The 14,242-nt window shown below is 61.7% G+C and overlaps 2 protein-coding genes across 3 annotated transcripts; both read right to left on the reverse strand.

The window, feature by feature from the left end:
* Positions 1–387: 387 nt before the first annotated feature.
* On the reverse strand, positions 388–4,778 carry RAB1B (RAB1B, member RAS oncogene family). The gene is made up of 6 exons (XM_074231018.1): positions 4,680–4,778; positions 1,563–1,635; positions 1,195–1,290; positions 994–1,089; positions 755–886; positions 388–665 (listed from the first exon to the last, which is right to left on the reverse strand). Exons 1-6 carry the CDS (start codon positions 4,691–4,693, stop codon positions 471–473), a joined length of 606 nt encoding a protein of 201 aa, XP_074087119.1. The 5' UTR covers positions 4,694–4,778; the 3' UTR covers positions 388–470.
* A 464-nt stretch (positions 4,779–5,242) lies between these two features.
* Positions 5,243–10,949, reverse strand: KLC2 (kinesin light chain 2). 2 transcript variants are annotated; one of them, XM_074231020.1, is made up of 16 exons: positions 10,863–10,949; positions 10,355–10,613; positions 9,700–9,930; positions 9,545–9,614; positions 9,143–9,365; positions 8,508–8,595; positions 8,293–8,394; positions 7,979–8,152; positions 7,789–7,888; positions 7,628–7,677; positions 7,467–7,534; positions 7,275–7,383; positions 7,032–7,187; positions 6,816–6,940; positions 6,670–6,727; positions 5,243–6,385 (listed from the first exon to the last, which is right to left on the reverse strand). In XM_074231020.1, exons 2-16 carry the CDS (start codon positions 10,592–10,594, stop codon positions 6,302–6,304), a joined length of 1,878 nt encoding a protein of 625 aa, XP_074087121.1. In that variant the 5' UTR covers positions 10,595–10,613; positions 10,863–10,949; the 3' UTR covers positions 5,243–6,301. The 2 variants fall into 2 exon arrangements, with proteins under 2 accessions (XP_074087121.1, XP_074087120.1); XM_074231019.1 differs by having other exon boundaries at positions 7,628–7,888.
* Positions 10,950–14,242: the final 3,293 nt, after the last annotated feature.

Genomic DNA, 14,242 nt, shown 5'->3' on the forward strand with positions numbered 1-14,242 from the left:
AGAGCCGGGGCTGGCCGAGCCCCCCGAGGCCACTCCCTCCTCAGGTCTGGCCCACCCTCCCCGGACCCGGGCTCCCCACAGTCTGGGCCTTGGGTCCGGCTCTCTGACCAGGAGAGACGAGGAGGCGGCTCCCTGCTCTGGGGGGGCAGGGGCTCCCCAGGACTCGCTGCAGCTCTTAAGGAAAGCAAGGGAAGTGAGCTGGGAATGAGGTGGCGTCCTCCTCCCCAAGAAAGCTGGGGAGGGGGGAGGCAGCGCTGCTGAGTGGGGGGCCTCCGAGGTTCTGCTCGGCTTCCCCAGCCCCTGCCCGCGGCTGGATCTAACAGGAACTTTGGGAGGGAAGGTGAGGACTCGCTGCCCACAGGCCACAGAATCAAATGCCCCTTGGCTGGGGGAGGGGGAAGGGAGGCAGGCTTGGGGCTCAGCCTCCTGTCTCAGGGGCATCATCTGAAAGGGCCCTGCCGCTCGGCCCTCTAGCAGCAGCCTCCACTGGCCGGCTTCACCGGGGTGCTGTCGATCTTGAGGTTGGGCCGTTCGCCCACTGAGGCAGCCCCGGGACCCATGCGCTTCTTGATCTCAGCTGCCATGGTCATGAAGGCCTGCTCCACGTTGGTGGCATTCTTGGCACTGGTCTCCAGAAAGGGAATGCCCAGAGAGTCAGCAAACTCCTGAGGGGAAGCCAAGGGAAGGGGGGCAGGTCAGAGGCACCCGAGGGACCCCTCTGAGCGGCACCCCCACCCCTGCACCGACGCCTCACCTTGGCAGTGGGGTTGTCCACAACCTTCTTGGTGGTGAGGTCGCTTTTGTTGCCCACCAACAACTTGTTGACGTTCTCGCTGGCGTATCTGTTAATCTCCTCCAGCCACTGTTTGACGTTGGCATAGGACTCCTAAGGGAGATGATGCCATCAGAGACTGTCCGTGTGTCTGTCTGGGTGCAGACCCAGGCCCCACCTGCCCCGCACCTCTACTTCTTCCTCAGGGTGGGCCGAGTTACCTGGTCTGTGACATCATACACCACGATGATGCCGTGGGCCCCTCGGTAGTAACTGGAGGTGATGGTCCGGAAGCGCTCCTGACCCGCGGTGTCCCACTAAGGCGGAGTGAAGCGGGTCAGAGGCCGGGCTGGGCGGTCCCGGCCCCGTCCCAGGAGGTGCCCCCCCCAGGGGAAGGCAGCCCCTCATCTCCTAGCACTCACAATCTGCAGCTTGATGGTTTTGCCGTCCAACTCGATGGTACGGATCTTGAAGTCCACCCCGATGGTGCTGATGTAGCTCTCCGTGTACGTGTCATCCTGGGCATGACAGAAGAGTAAAGCCCCTGAGAAACGAGGGGCCTGTTCCTGGGCCCCCGCTGAGGGCCTAGGGCCCAACTACAGGACTCCCCTCCTCCAAGAGCCGTGATTTGGGATCGACACCTCCTTCACCTACCCACCCCTGCCCTCTGGGGCTCAAGGGGCAGCTGGCACACCTTTACCCTCCTCTGTCCAGAGGGCTTCAGGCAGACCTCACCCAGAGGACAGGGTGGCAAACTAAGGTAAGGCCCAGAGATGGGCAAGAGACTCACAGCAAAGCGGAGGAGCAGGCAGGACTTCCCTACGCCTGAGTCACCGATCAAGAGCAGCTTAAACAGGTAGTCACTGCAGGGAGAGGAAGGGCAGCGGGTGAGACCCCAGGAGAGGCCACTGCACGGGGCCTGCTCTACCTCTCAGGGAAAGCTGAAGCCGAATGCTGAACCGAGAAAAGGCTGCTGGGAAGGAGGGCAGAGGCTCATGGGAGATCTGCACCACAGTGGGGCCCATGGGCTAGGATCTGAACTCAGGTCTTCCTGACCCCGGATTTGCCCAATCTCCCAGAGCAGGAAATGCAGAAATGCTAACCTGGTCAGGCTTGGGAGGAACCAGAGAGGGGAGAGGCTTCCCAGCCCATGGGGTCAGCTAGGTGAGTGCAGAGGGCAGGGGAGCCAGGATGAGGGGAGGGCAGACCCCATTTACAGAGAAGGAAATTGAGGCTCAGAAGGGAGGGATAGAAAAGCACCACTGAGGCACCAGACCATCCTGGGAAAGGGAGCTGGCTGGGGAGTAGACCTTCCACCTCCCCATTTTCTAGCACATAAGAAGCCAAGCCTCACGGCTTGAGGACACCCCACAAAGACAGAGGAGCAAAGATGGCAAAAAAGAGAAAACAACAAAGGCTGGAAAGTCGGAGGTGTGGTCTTGGTGGGGCAGGCTGGGCGCAAAGCGGCCCAGCCCCTGTGCCCTTAGAGACCAGCGAGAGATGTATGGAGGGCATCACGGGGGTGGGGTCCCCATGCAGGAGAGAGTTGGGGGAAGGGACAGAGACTTCTGTGGAATATGACTGTCCACGAATAACCTACATTACTGGGGGGAGGTTACAAAAATGAATGTTGAAAATTACATTTACATAAAATTGGAAAAATAAAAACACCAAAGATGACAAATTAAAGGATAACGGACAAATAAAGCATTAAAAAGATGGACCAAAAAAAGGACCAGAAGAAATTGGTCTGTGCCAGTGAAAGGGGCTGGGACTCCCTGGGAAGCCTGGGGAAGCCACCAGACCCTTTTTGTAAACAAGGAAGGGAAACACTCAACATTATTTAAAGGTTGGAAAAAATAAAGATGTGATTGTGTCCTCAGGTTAGCAGGGCCCTAGAAATCCTCGTGGAGCAGGTGCAGCTCCCTGGCTGAGGCACGTTGCCCAGTCACTCAGATTCCTGGTCCTTGGAGCCTCAGGAGGGCAGGGGCAGGAGCGAGGGAGCCCACCTGGCAGGCTGGGCAGTCAGGGCCTCCAAGGAGAGAGATCCCCAGTCCTTCTTCACTTTCGTTGTGGGAACGTTCACCCTCTGATTGGTCTAGGTACCCTCCCAATCCCAGTCAGCCTCCAAGAAAGGGTTGTTCTGTAGCTCTGCTCTCACTTCTGCTCCCACTCAATCCCTAACCCTGGGGTCTGCTCAGAGACATCATCACTGGGTTCAAGTCAACAGCTTGGCAACTCCCCTCAGGTCTCTGCAGACCGGGAAGCTGTGGATCAACCCTCTCCTTGCTTCCAGCCTGGCGCCCTCCTGGTCCTGCTCAGTGGGCATAGACCCCACACCTCTCCTCATACCCACCAGCCTCTGGCAGCCTTGTCACCTCACAGCCAGACTACAGACTCCCCCAGGCAGTCACCAGGCCCTCCAGTGTGTCTGGTACTTCTCAGTTCACACGCTTGGCATTCGAAGCCTCAGTCCATGGCTCTTGGTGACAGACTCTAGAATTCTCAGTATCATTTGGGCTCCTCCTCCTCGTTACCTTATATCCATTTTGTACATGCCTCTATCTGTCCCCCCAGACTGAGGGCAGGAACCCTTCCACTTCTGGGTCAGGTACCAGCTACTTAACTCTCTCAAGCTCCCAGGCTTCAGTCCTCCTCATGGTACAGAATCTGGCCTCAAGGGCAGCTCTGGTCCACCTGATGCCCACTGGCCTCTCTCCATTGTCCAGACTGACACAGGCTTCCAAGGCCTTTGTGCTCCTTCCCCTTTTCCTTCCTCTCCCCCATCTTGCCAATGAGGCTCCACTGAGACCCCCAGTCTGCCACTTCCCCAGCTGGTCCCTCTGCGCCCTTGGGGCTGACCTCATGTGCACCCTTCACCAGCCAGTTCCTTCCCGCTAGGAGCTCAGTCTAGAGAAGGAGGATGCCCTTGGGGCAGTGTCCCCGGGAAGGGCAGTGATCAGGAACGGGGGCATCCTCCCGTCCAGACACAGGGTCTGATGACCGGGTCTCTGAAGGCCACTAGAATTTTCCTTTGAGCCCAGGGGCCACAAGGAGCCAATGGAATGGACTGGGGGAAGCGGGGAGAGTCAGGCCTGGGTTTTAGTTAAACCACTGGGTGGTTGAATGGAGACTGGACTGGGGAAGGGGGCACAGAAGCAGGGCGACCGCCCGCGCCCCCCGCATTCGGGCGGGCTGAGGTGGGGGCAGCCGTGAGCCAAGGGGCCGAGCCGGGGTGCTGGGGGTCCCGGGCCCCGGCTACTTCTGGGAGGGAGGCATCCCTTCTATGCAGGGGGCGCCTCCTTTGCGCCTGCTGTGTGCCTGTATACAGTCGGCCTTTAATGGATGCTGGTGGCCGTGCGGTCCCTCGGGGGCCACTTTACTTCTTAGACGTGACCGTGGCCACAGTGGCCGGGCCTCGGGGCGGGAGCCGGCCCCACCCCCTTCCTCAGCTCCCCACGACGGGAAAGCCTCAGTTGGGGGGTCATGTGCAATTGTGGGGGGCGCCGTGGGGGGGATGGAGTCTGGGGAGGGGGTGCCCCCAGAAACGACAAGTGTGCACGTGGGGGGGGCCCGACTTAAATCTAGAAGATTCCGGGGGCCCCCAAGGCCCGCCCCAAGCCCCGGAGAGCTGGAGGGGGAGGGGGGCAGGAGGGGGGGCTGGAGAGGCGGGGGGAGGGGGCGCGGCCTGTGCGGCCTCGCCCGGCCCGGACCCCCGGGCCGGGCACCCCCTCCCCGCAGGCCCCGGATGTGGGGGGGGTCACCGAGGGCAGGAACCCGGATGTCGGGGAGAAGGGCGGCGGGGACCCCGGGTGGAGGCCCGACGAGGGGAGGGGCACGAGTGGCCGTCGCGGGGCCCGGGGCCTCCCCGGTCGGAGGGGCGGGGGCCCGGGCAAGGGTCACTCACTACTCGGGGTTCATGGCGGCGGCAGCGGCCCCGGTCGGTCGCTCCCTCCCTGTCTGCTTCGCTCCGCCTCCCGCTCCAAGATGGCGGCGGCTCCGCCCCAGGCCCCGCCCCCAGGCCGGGCGCAGGCGCAGACCCGCCCCCCGTCCTCGCGCGGCGCCCTCTCGCGGCCCCTGCAGGTGTCTTCACCTCGCGCTGCCCCGGCGGCGCGGGCGCCCGGCGCAGGAGCGCATGCGCGAGCCCCTTGCTCGGCCCGCCCCGCCCCCCGGGCTTGTGGGAGTTGTAGTTTCCTCTTCTCTCTCCCAGCACAGGGTTAGGGTTAGGGTTAGGGTACCCCGCCCCCCAGGCCGCCCCCCGGCTTCTGCTCCAGGACGAGGCTCCTCTCTTCATGCCCTTACTTCCCGAGGGCACCTGCGTGGCAGGCGGTGTGCAGAAGGGGGCTCCTCTCAACTCTGCCCAAGGACTCCAGGCTCCCCAGCCCCACACCCGCCCCAAGCCCCGGGAGAGGGAGGAAGCGGGGCCCCCGGAGCTCCCAGCTCCCATGAAGAACCGGACTCCTCTGGATTCAAACTCTTTATTTCTACAGCAACATCTGAACAAAGCAATGGGTTCCCCGCCCCCCCAGCCCCCCAAGTACAGGGAGAGGAGCGCGGCCCCCCGTCAGTCTGGGGGGTCTGGAAGCATTTGAGATCACAGGTGCAGGAGGAGGAATGGCTCAGCAGGTGGTAGCTGGGGGGGGCAGGACAAGGCCAGGAAGTCCCTGGAAGGTGGCTCAAAGGGAGCATATTTAAGGCCCAGGCACCACCAGCCCCAAGGAACACACGACAGTATGGGCTACGGAGACAAGGTACCGTGGGGGGCTTTTGGTTCCATGGGACAGGTGCCTCAGGCCTACACTAATGGGGGGTGAGGGGGTGAGAAGGCAGGCTCCCGTCATCCGGGCAGGACATGGGGGCCTATTCCTGCACGGATGTCTGTCCAAGACCTTGTCTGCAAGGGATTAAGGCCTTGTGGCAACCCTGGAAAAGGAAGGGGGAAGGGCTGTGCCGGACGGGGCCTGGGGAAGGGAGCGGCCAATAACTTAGTTCTCTATATACAGAAGCAGAGGCCCGGGCATGGGAGCGGGGAGGGATGGGAGGACGGCCCCCTTCCAGGGCTGGGGGGGGGCAGAGCCCACTTGGGGGAGGCCCACCAGGCCCCGAGGCAGCTCTGGGTGCCTCCTCACTTTCCTGGCTTCCACTGAGAGGAGGGGAAGGGAAGAGGGGAATAAATACGGGGGGATCCTGGCTCCTCTCTGCACGGTCACCAAGGTGACACTTCTAGGCCGTGACTAACGGTGCTAGACTGGGGGGGGGGGGAGTAAGCCTGGAGCCGCAAAGCCTGAAATGACGGGGGAGAGGTTACCCTGAGATTGAACAAAAAAAGATGGGGGGGCCTGTGGGAAACAGCCACTGGGGCAGGGGGGCTGAAGCAGGGCCAGAGAAAAGCTGCTGCTCAGGTCTCCCCTGCATCCCCTACCCCCGGGGACCGGACGAGCAGCCAAGGAGGGTCCAGGAGGGCCCAGGAGCTGGGGAGGGGATGGGCTGCGTATGTCCAAGCTGAGGTCGGCCTCCCACCCCTCCCTCTTAGCCAACCAGAGAGCTCCGTCGAGAGAGGTCGAGAGAGCTGGAGCTGAGCGTGCGGCTGTCCGACAGGTTGGTGTTGCCGGACTGTGGGCAAACAAGGGGGGGGGGTCAGAGGCAGGTCGGCCTGCCTGACCCTCCCGCGACGTCCAAGAGGACCTGGGGAGGCCTGAGGTCCTGCAGAGAAGGGCTTGGGCAGCAGTTAAACCTTTGGGGTCCAGAGAAGCGGCATCTAATCCAACCAGTTATTTACTGGCCTGGAAGGTGCTGCCAGCCTCGGGATCTCCAGGTGGCAAGGCGGCCGCCCCCTCAGGGTCACCTGGCCAGATTGGTGAATCCTAACGTTCCCTTCCCAAAGTGGGTCCCCTTACCTGGCTGGTCTCTTCTGTGCTCTTGTGGAGGAAGTTGAGGGAACTGGCTCGCTTCATCCTGTGGGAAGGAGAAGAGGAGCTGGCATTTCCTCAGGGTGGCACATGGAAGGTGAGAGGAGGGGGCTGGGGGGAGGCAGGGCTCTCACCGTGGATTGGGAGGCTCTTGGGGGCCGCCCCCCTGCAGCTTCTTCACTAGCATCTCACTGCTGCGCCTCAGAGCATCACGGAGTTTCCCGAAGGAGCCGCTTCTCCGGAGGGAACCACTGCCATCCTGGGGGTAGAGGAGCCCGGCTGAGTAGTGCTCGCCTGCTCTCTCGCCCCCCCTCCCCCCCTTCCCTCCCGACTCCAGACGGCCCTCTCACCCCAGACCACTCGGCCGAGGGCCCCGAATCTTCGGGCTCCAGTTCAGCTCGAGATCCCACACCTCCAGCGCTCTCTCGGCCACTCCGGCGATCCCCTCGCCCGCTGCCATCCTTCAGCAGCTCCACCACTTTGGTCTGGCTCGCAGCATCCAGACCCTGGTTGCCGGAGGAAGTAGGAGTTAAGGGTCGAGCTGAGAAGTCCCTGACCCCTCCTACTCTGACCTTCCAGTCCCAGGTGCCAACCTGCTTCCGACTCCGACTGGCGCAATCCTCCAGGGTGTGAGCTGCTTCCATCTTCCCCTGCCTGCGGTAGAGCGCCCCGAGACTCCGCAGCGTGGTGTTCACCGTGGGACTATGGGGCAAGGCATGGGTGACCCGAGGGCCCTCACTTCCCGTCCCATCACTCCCATCCTCCGGGGCCAGCTCTCCTCTCACCTGTCCACCTTACAAGCCTTGTACCAGCTGCCGTATTCTCCATAGGGAGTAGCATCTCGACGCTTATCCTGCAAGGGAGAAGGGTCAAGCCTTGGGGAAGAGAAAGGAGAGTGCCCCAGTCCCTGGGAGACAGGGGATCTCTGGGTTCAGCCTCCCCATACCTTGCTCTCCTCCCGTTCTTCAGCATGCATCCAGATGGGTTTGTTGTCACCTGGGGGGGGGGGGGACAGAAAGAAGGGGCTAGGGAGCTCCAAGGCAAAGCCAAGAGGCCCAGCCCTCCCCCAAGAGTAGAATGGACTGGGGTGGGGGTGGGGGAACTTACCATTGACTGACCCAAACTCCTTCTCATGGGCACGGGTCAGGATCTCCTTATACAGGGTCTCTGCCTCCTGGTATTTCCCCTGCTTCAGATAACATGAGGCCTGAGAAGGGGGAGAGGAGAGACAATGAGGGCCCTGGCCTGACCCATCCCGGCGGCCCATCCCACCCTCAGGCTTCCCAAGGTCGGGCACCAAGTTATTCTTGGTCTTGGCCACGTTGGGGTCGTCGGGGCCCAGCCGAGCCTCGTAGATCTCCAGAGCCCGCCGGTAGTAGTACTCCACCTCCTCGGCCTTGCCCTGGTTCTGACAGAGCAGGGCCAGGTTATTCAGTTGTTTGGCCACATCCGGGTGGAATTTGCCCAGCACCTGGGAAGAGGTGTCTGTCAGTTGTGCACCCACCTCGTTTCCGGCCCCCCCCCCAGTTTCCAACTCAGCAGTACCTACCCTCCCCCAACCTCCCAGCCATGTGGCTCCTCCCCAATCCCGTCCCCACAGATGGGCTCTACCTTCTCTCTGATCTCCAGGGCCCGTTTACACAAAGGCTCCGCTTCCTTGTACTTGCCCCTCTTGCCATAGAGAACCGCCAGGTTGTTCAGGGTAGCCGCCACCTGCGTCAGAGGCAAAGGAAGCAAGAAGGCTGCCAAGACCTGGAGCGGCCCAGCCCCGTGCGGGCGGGACCCTCTCTGGATCCCCTCCCTCCCCCATGGCTGGCCTCACTCACAGCTGGATGGTCCTTCCCCAAGGTCTTTTCCCGGATAGCCAGGGCATCATTGAGCAGGTGGGCAGCTTCTTTGTACTTGTTCTGATCCCTGGGAGGAAGAGACGTTGCGGGGGCTGCAGCTGGAAGACCACATGGGCCAAGGGACCTCATGCTCCCCATCAAAAATGAGGCTCCTTGCCAGTTCTAGAGCTGGGGTGGTGGGGCCCACCGGGACTCCCTTTTTCAGGGAAATCTACAGTTTCCATAAAGAGCCTGGGGAGAGTAAGGCTGCCCTCTGAGGAGAGATGGTGTAGGGATTCTTAGGGACTCATTGTCCACAGCCCCTCCCTTCTTCACCTGTAGTAGGGCTGGGCCCGTGGAGAGCCCATGGCCGCTTCTCTTCTGTCATTGTCAACCCCGTCCAACCCCTTAGGCCTCTGCTTGGCGTTTTCTTGGTAAGGATACTGGAGTGGTTTACCATTTCCCTTTCCAAATCATTTTACAGATGAAGAAACTGAGGTGAATAGGGTGAGCCTCTGAGATGGGACCTGACCTCACGAAAATGAGTCTCCCTGACTTCAGGTCGGGGTCCCATCCACCTAGCCAGCGAGCCGCCCCTCCCTCCTCCCCACCCCAAGGCCCAGGTATCGTCTTACCGGTACACGAGAGCCAAGATGTTCAGCATGGTGGCCACATCAGGGTGGTCGTGCCCCGAGGTCTTTTCGAGGTCCTCCAGGGCCTGCTTACAGAGGGGGACGGCGACCTCGTAGCGGCCCTGGGAGGCGTACTGAATCACCAGATTGTGCAAGGTGCGGAGCCGGGCCGGAATCTCGTAGCCTCCGTGCTGGGCAGCCGCGTCTCCGCCCCCCGGACCCCGAGCTGGAGGAAGGCAGGGAGTCGGGGGGTTGCGCCAGACCGCCCCGGCCTCAGCCGGAACCCTGAGGCTCCGTCCCCTGCTCTGTCCCACCGAACGGGCAGGCGGTCACGGGAGAAACCGGACGTGTGAGGGCCCCATCTCCCCCCTGGACCCACCGCCCCCCCTCCCGGGACCTCCCTACCTGGGTTCTGCTCGTCCTCGTTAGGGAACAGGTCGTCCAGAGAATCCTTGGAGACGTCCCCCTTGTCCTCCTGGGGGAGGAAGGGGTGGATCAGCGGGTGGAAGCAGGCTCCCACCGGGCGGGGAGGGCTGCCGGGGGCGGGGCGGGGGGCTCACGCTGGGGGAGGGGTCCTCGTCCAGCTTGCGGATCTGGCTCATGAAGAGCAGGTGCTGCTTCTCCTCCTCCAGCTGCACCACGGCCTGCTCGCTGCGCTGCAGCTTCTGCTGGGTGCCGGCCAGCTCCTCCCGCAGCCACTGGTTCTCCTGCACCAGGCGCCGCACCTGGGCCCGCAGCTTCTGCTTCTCCGACTCCACGGCCCCGAGGTGGCCCGACAGCGCCAGGATCACCTGGGGGAGGGGAAGGTCTGGGCGGCGCCCCCAGGCCGCGGCGCCCCGGTGCCCCCAGGCCCCGGCGCCCCAGGCCCCCATCCCCCGGCGCCCCCAGGCCCCGGCGCCCCAGGCCCCCCAGGCCCCCCATCCCCCGGCGCCCCCAGGCCCCGGCGCCCCAGGGCCCCCATCCCCCGGCGCCCCAGGCCCCCCATCCCCCGGCGCCCCAGGCCCCGGCGCCCCAGGCCCCGCATCCCCCGGCGCCCCCAGGCCCCGGCGCCCCAGGGCCCCCATCCCCCGGCGCCCCAGGCCCCCCATCCCCCGGCGCCCCAGGCCCCCCAGGCCCCCCAGCCCCCGGCTCCCCCAGCCCCCGCCCCCCAGGCCCCCCATCCCCCGGCGCCCCAGGCCCCCCATCCCCCGGCGCCCCCGGGCCCCCGCCCCGTACCTGCGCCTCCCCCAGGCCCAGCTCGATGGCCTCCAGGGAGCGGCGCAGCAGCCCCGAGCGCTCCTGGGCGCCGGGCTCGGGCTCGGCCGCCCCGCGGCCCGCCAGGCTCTCCAGCAGCGCGGCCAGCAGGGCCCGGTGCTCGGCGCGCAGCGTCTCCAGCCCCTGGATCACGGCCTTGGTGCCCAGCACGATCTCGTCCTGGCTCGGCTTGTCCTCGCGGGCCAGCACCAGGGTGGCCATGGCGGCGGCTCCGGGGGACCTGCGGGGGCCACGGCTCAGCCTCGCGGGGGCCCCCAGGCAGCGGCCCGGCCCGGCCCCGCCGCGGCCTCCAGGGGGCGCTCCCGCCCCGACGCATTGCGGTGGGGAGCCGCGGGCCGGGGCGGGGGGCGCGGCGCTGGTCCCGGGGGGCTCCTCCCGGCCCCCCCCCCGCCCCGGGGCCCCGAGACTGAGGCGCCCGCCCCGCCCCGGCCCCGCCACCCCGGGGGGCGCCCCGCGCGCCCGCGCTCACCCGCGCCCCGGCCCCAGCCCAGCCCCGGCCCGGCCTCCGCGGCCTCAGCTGCCCCGCGCGGCCCGCGCAGCCTCCATCGCCGCCCGTCCCGGCGGCCCCCGCGCCCGCCCCCGCGCCTGCGCGCTCGCCGCCCGGGCCTTAAAGGGGAGGGAGGCCGCGGGGGGGGGGGGCGCCCCCGCCTCTTAAAGGGGAGGCCCGGGCGGGCGGGGCAGAGGGGGCGGGGAGGGGAGCGGCACCTGCGAGGCTCCGGGGCCTCGGCGCCGCCCCCCGCCCCGCCTTCCTGCCCCCCTGTCAAGGTCATGCTCCCCCCACCCCCGCGCTGGCCCCCCCCCTCGGACCCCCGCCAAAAAGCACGCACTTAGTAAGCTCCAACTGTTTCCCCAGACAGGCAGGCACGTGGGTGGCATCGTGGGTTTTGTGGGGCGCCCAAAGGCCCCCTGTGCCCCCTCATTGCGGAATCTTCCCTGGGGGGAGGTCATGGGGGCTCATAGGAGGCGGCCCAGGACCTTGTTCCCCGGGCCCCCGGCGGAGCCCGCGGGGCGGCTGCGAGCTGGGGCTCCGCTTCCCGCCGGGCCGGGCCCCGGGGCCCGTCCTGCCCGCCCGGCTGCCCCCGACTCGGTGCAGACACTGGGGGTGACGGCTCCTGGGGGTTCCCCGTGGCCTCTGGTTGTCCTTTAAAGCCCCCAGGAGCTGCTCTAGCCTAGGTCACCGCGCTCTGCCCTCCCTCCCACATGCGACCGCAGCCAGACATACTCGGGCGCTCTCTCTAGGCTTTTGCACTAGCGGGTCCCCACACCGGGAACACCTTCTCACCTCTCCCTTACTCCAAGGACTCCACCCAAGGGCCACCGGCCGGAATTCTTCCTGGCTGGTTCCCCCCACTTTGTACTGATTTTGCGTGCGTTTCCCATTTCCTCTCGGGGGCAGATCTCCCGAATATAAGCTACTTCAGGGCAAAGACTGTTATCGGCCTGTTATTCCCTCATTAGAGGCATCCCAATGAAGTACACAGGACATTTGGAGGAAGATGCTGCCTGCATCCAGGGAAAGAACTCATAAATAGAAGAATGACACCGCATTATCCCTGAGATAGAGAGATTCGTGTCTGTTGGAAGCTAAGAGGGAAGGGGAAAAGTCAAAAAGAAACATCACTTTATTATATAGCTCAAAGGAATAGCAAGTTGTACATAGTAGATTTTCAGTTTCATGTGGAATCCTTTTTTATTGTACTATGTATTTATTATACTATATGTTATGGAAATGATTGTTTTATTCTACGAGTTAAAAATAAGACATTTAAAGTAGGGGGAGAAGAGTCCCTGACCTTCAGGAGGCTACATTTTAATGGGAGAAGATACGGAAAAGGTAACTGAAAAGTGAATAGGGCAGCCCCAGAATCAGGAGGATATGAGTTCGAATCCAGCTTCAGACACTTAGCTGTAACCCTGGGCAAAATCATTTAGCCCTGATTGCCTCCAAAAAAAAAAAAGTGGGAGGGGAAGAAGAAACCCTCAGGAACAAGATGTAAATGTTCAGTGGAAAGCAGAGCTGGGTTGAGCATACCCTTAAATGTAGGGTCAGAGCAGTAAGGCACTGATGGGGGTGAGGGGCAGCACTGCAGAGGTGGCAGCAACTCCCTGATTAAGGGGGAAGATGGGGAGAAAGGGAAAGGAATAAAGTCAAGGACAGAGGTGGGTTAGAAGTGAAGGCAGGTGAGGCAAAGGAGAAGGGTTAAGGGACTTGGGCAGGGTCACACTGCTGAGCATCAGAGCTGGGCTTCACACCAGGTGTTTCATGATTTCAGATCTCATGGTCTTTCTCTCACTCTCCAGTTTTGCTGTTGAGAGTCCATTAGACGCTGGATCTGGGCTCTCGCCAGTGAAGATTCATCTGCCTGTGCTCTCCTCTTTGGACTTTATCGGGTGGTGCCACTCAATATTCCACCCACCTGTGTTTAGATACCCTTGGGGATCGCCCTTCTCTCCTGGGCAAGTGGGAGAAGAAAAGCACTTGCTTGACCAGTGGTTTCTAAGTCCCTTTGTTGTGTTGACTGATTTAAACCAGAGAATCACCAACCGAAGAAAGCGAAAGGTTCAGTAAGGAAAAGAAGCCCATACCTGACAGATGGCCATCTACCCTCTTTCTTGACTATCCCATCTCCCTGCTGAGTCCCACTGAGCTCACAGTCTACTGAGACCCGTCTTTTTCAGAACTACTATCCAACCCTGCCTCCTCCATCTTGGGCTTTTGAAGTGGATATTATTTTTATCCAAATGCAAGATTCTATATCTCTCCCTATTGAATTTCATCTTATTAGATTCAACAAGATGGTCAAAATGTCTTCAGATCTTGGCTTTGTCATTCCGTGTGTTAGCTTAATGCCGTCTGCACAGGGAATGATTGTAACATCTGTCTCCATCCAAATCTTTGATAAAACATGGCAAGACCAATCATAGATCCCTGGGTCACTTCACTGCAGACCTCCTGCCTCCTTGACAGAGAGACATCAACTATTCTCTGAGCTTCACCATCCAACAGATTCTAAGTCCTCATGAATGAATTCTCATGCAACCCACATCGCTCCCTCTTCTCCACAAGTAGAGACACACACAAGAAGTGTTGTGCCCCTGAACGAAAGAGTAGGTATAAGGGAATAAGGTATAAGAAGCCTAGAAAAGTAGGCTGTGAATACCAAACAAGGGGTTTTATATTAGATCTTGGACCAATAGGAAGCCACTGAAGTTGATTAAGGGGGAGGGACGATGACATGATTGGACCTGTGTTTTAGGAAAATCTCTTTGATGCTTTGGATGGAAGATGGACAGAGCAGACAGGACCACCCCTAGCTCCTGAGGTATTCTGAGAATGAGATACTGAGGGTCTGCCCCAGATCGGGTGAAATAAACATTTTGGATATGGGGAGTAAGATCATGAGGAATCCGGGGTGACTCCTGTGTTTGGAGCCTGAGGAACTAGAAGGCAATAGGAATAGGAAAAGGATGAAGAGGGAGACTTATGGCAGAAGATAGTTCTGTGTAAGATGTCTACTGGACATATTTGAGATGTCTGAAAAATAGTCGGAGATATGGGATTGGAGATCAGTGGAGAGTTTGGGGCAGGATAGATTTGAGAATCATCAGCATAAAATCGTTAAATCCATGGGAGCTAAGGAGGTCACCAAGTGAAGTCATCTAGAGAGAGAAGAGAAGGCCTGGGATGGAGTCCTGGGGACCTCTGTGGTTAGAGAACCTGACCTGGATGAGGATCCAGCAAAGGAGACAGAAGGCATAGTCAGGGAGATAGGAGGAAAACCAGGGAGGGGGATTTGGGAGAAGGTATCAGAAAACCTAGAGAGAAGAGAGTCTTGAGAGAGACCAACA

The sequence above is a fragment of the Macrotis lagotis genome, chromosome 3 (assembly GCF_037893015.1).
Source record: "Macrotis lagotis isolate mMagLag1 chromosome 3, bilby.v1.9.chrom.fasta, whole genome shotgun sequence".
Lineage (NCBI taxonomy): Eukaryota > Metazoa > Chordata > Mammalia > Peramelemorphia > Peramelidae > Macrotis > Macrotis lagotis.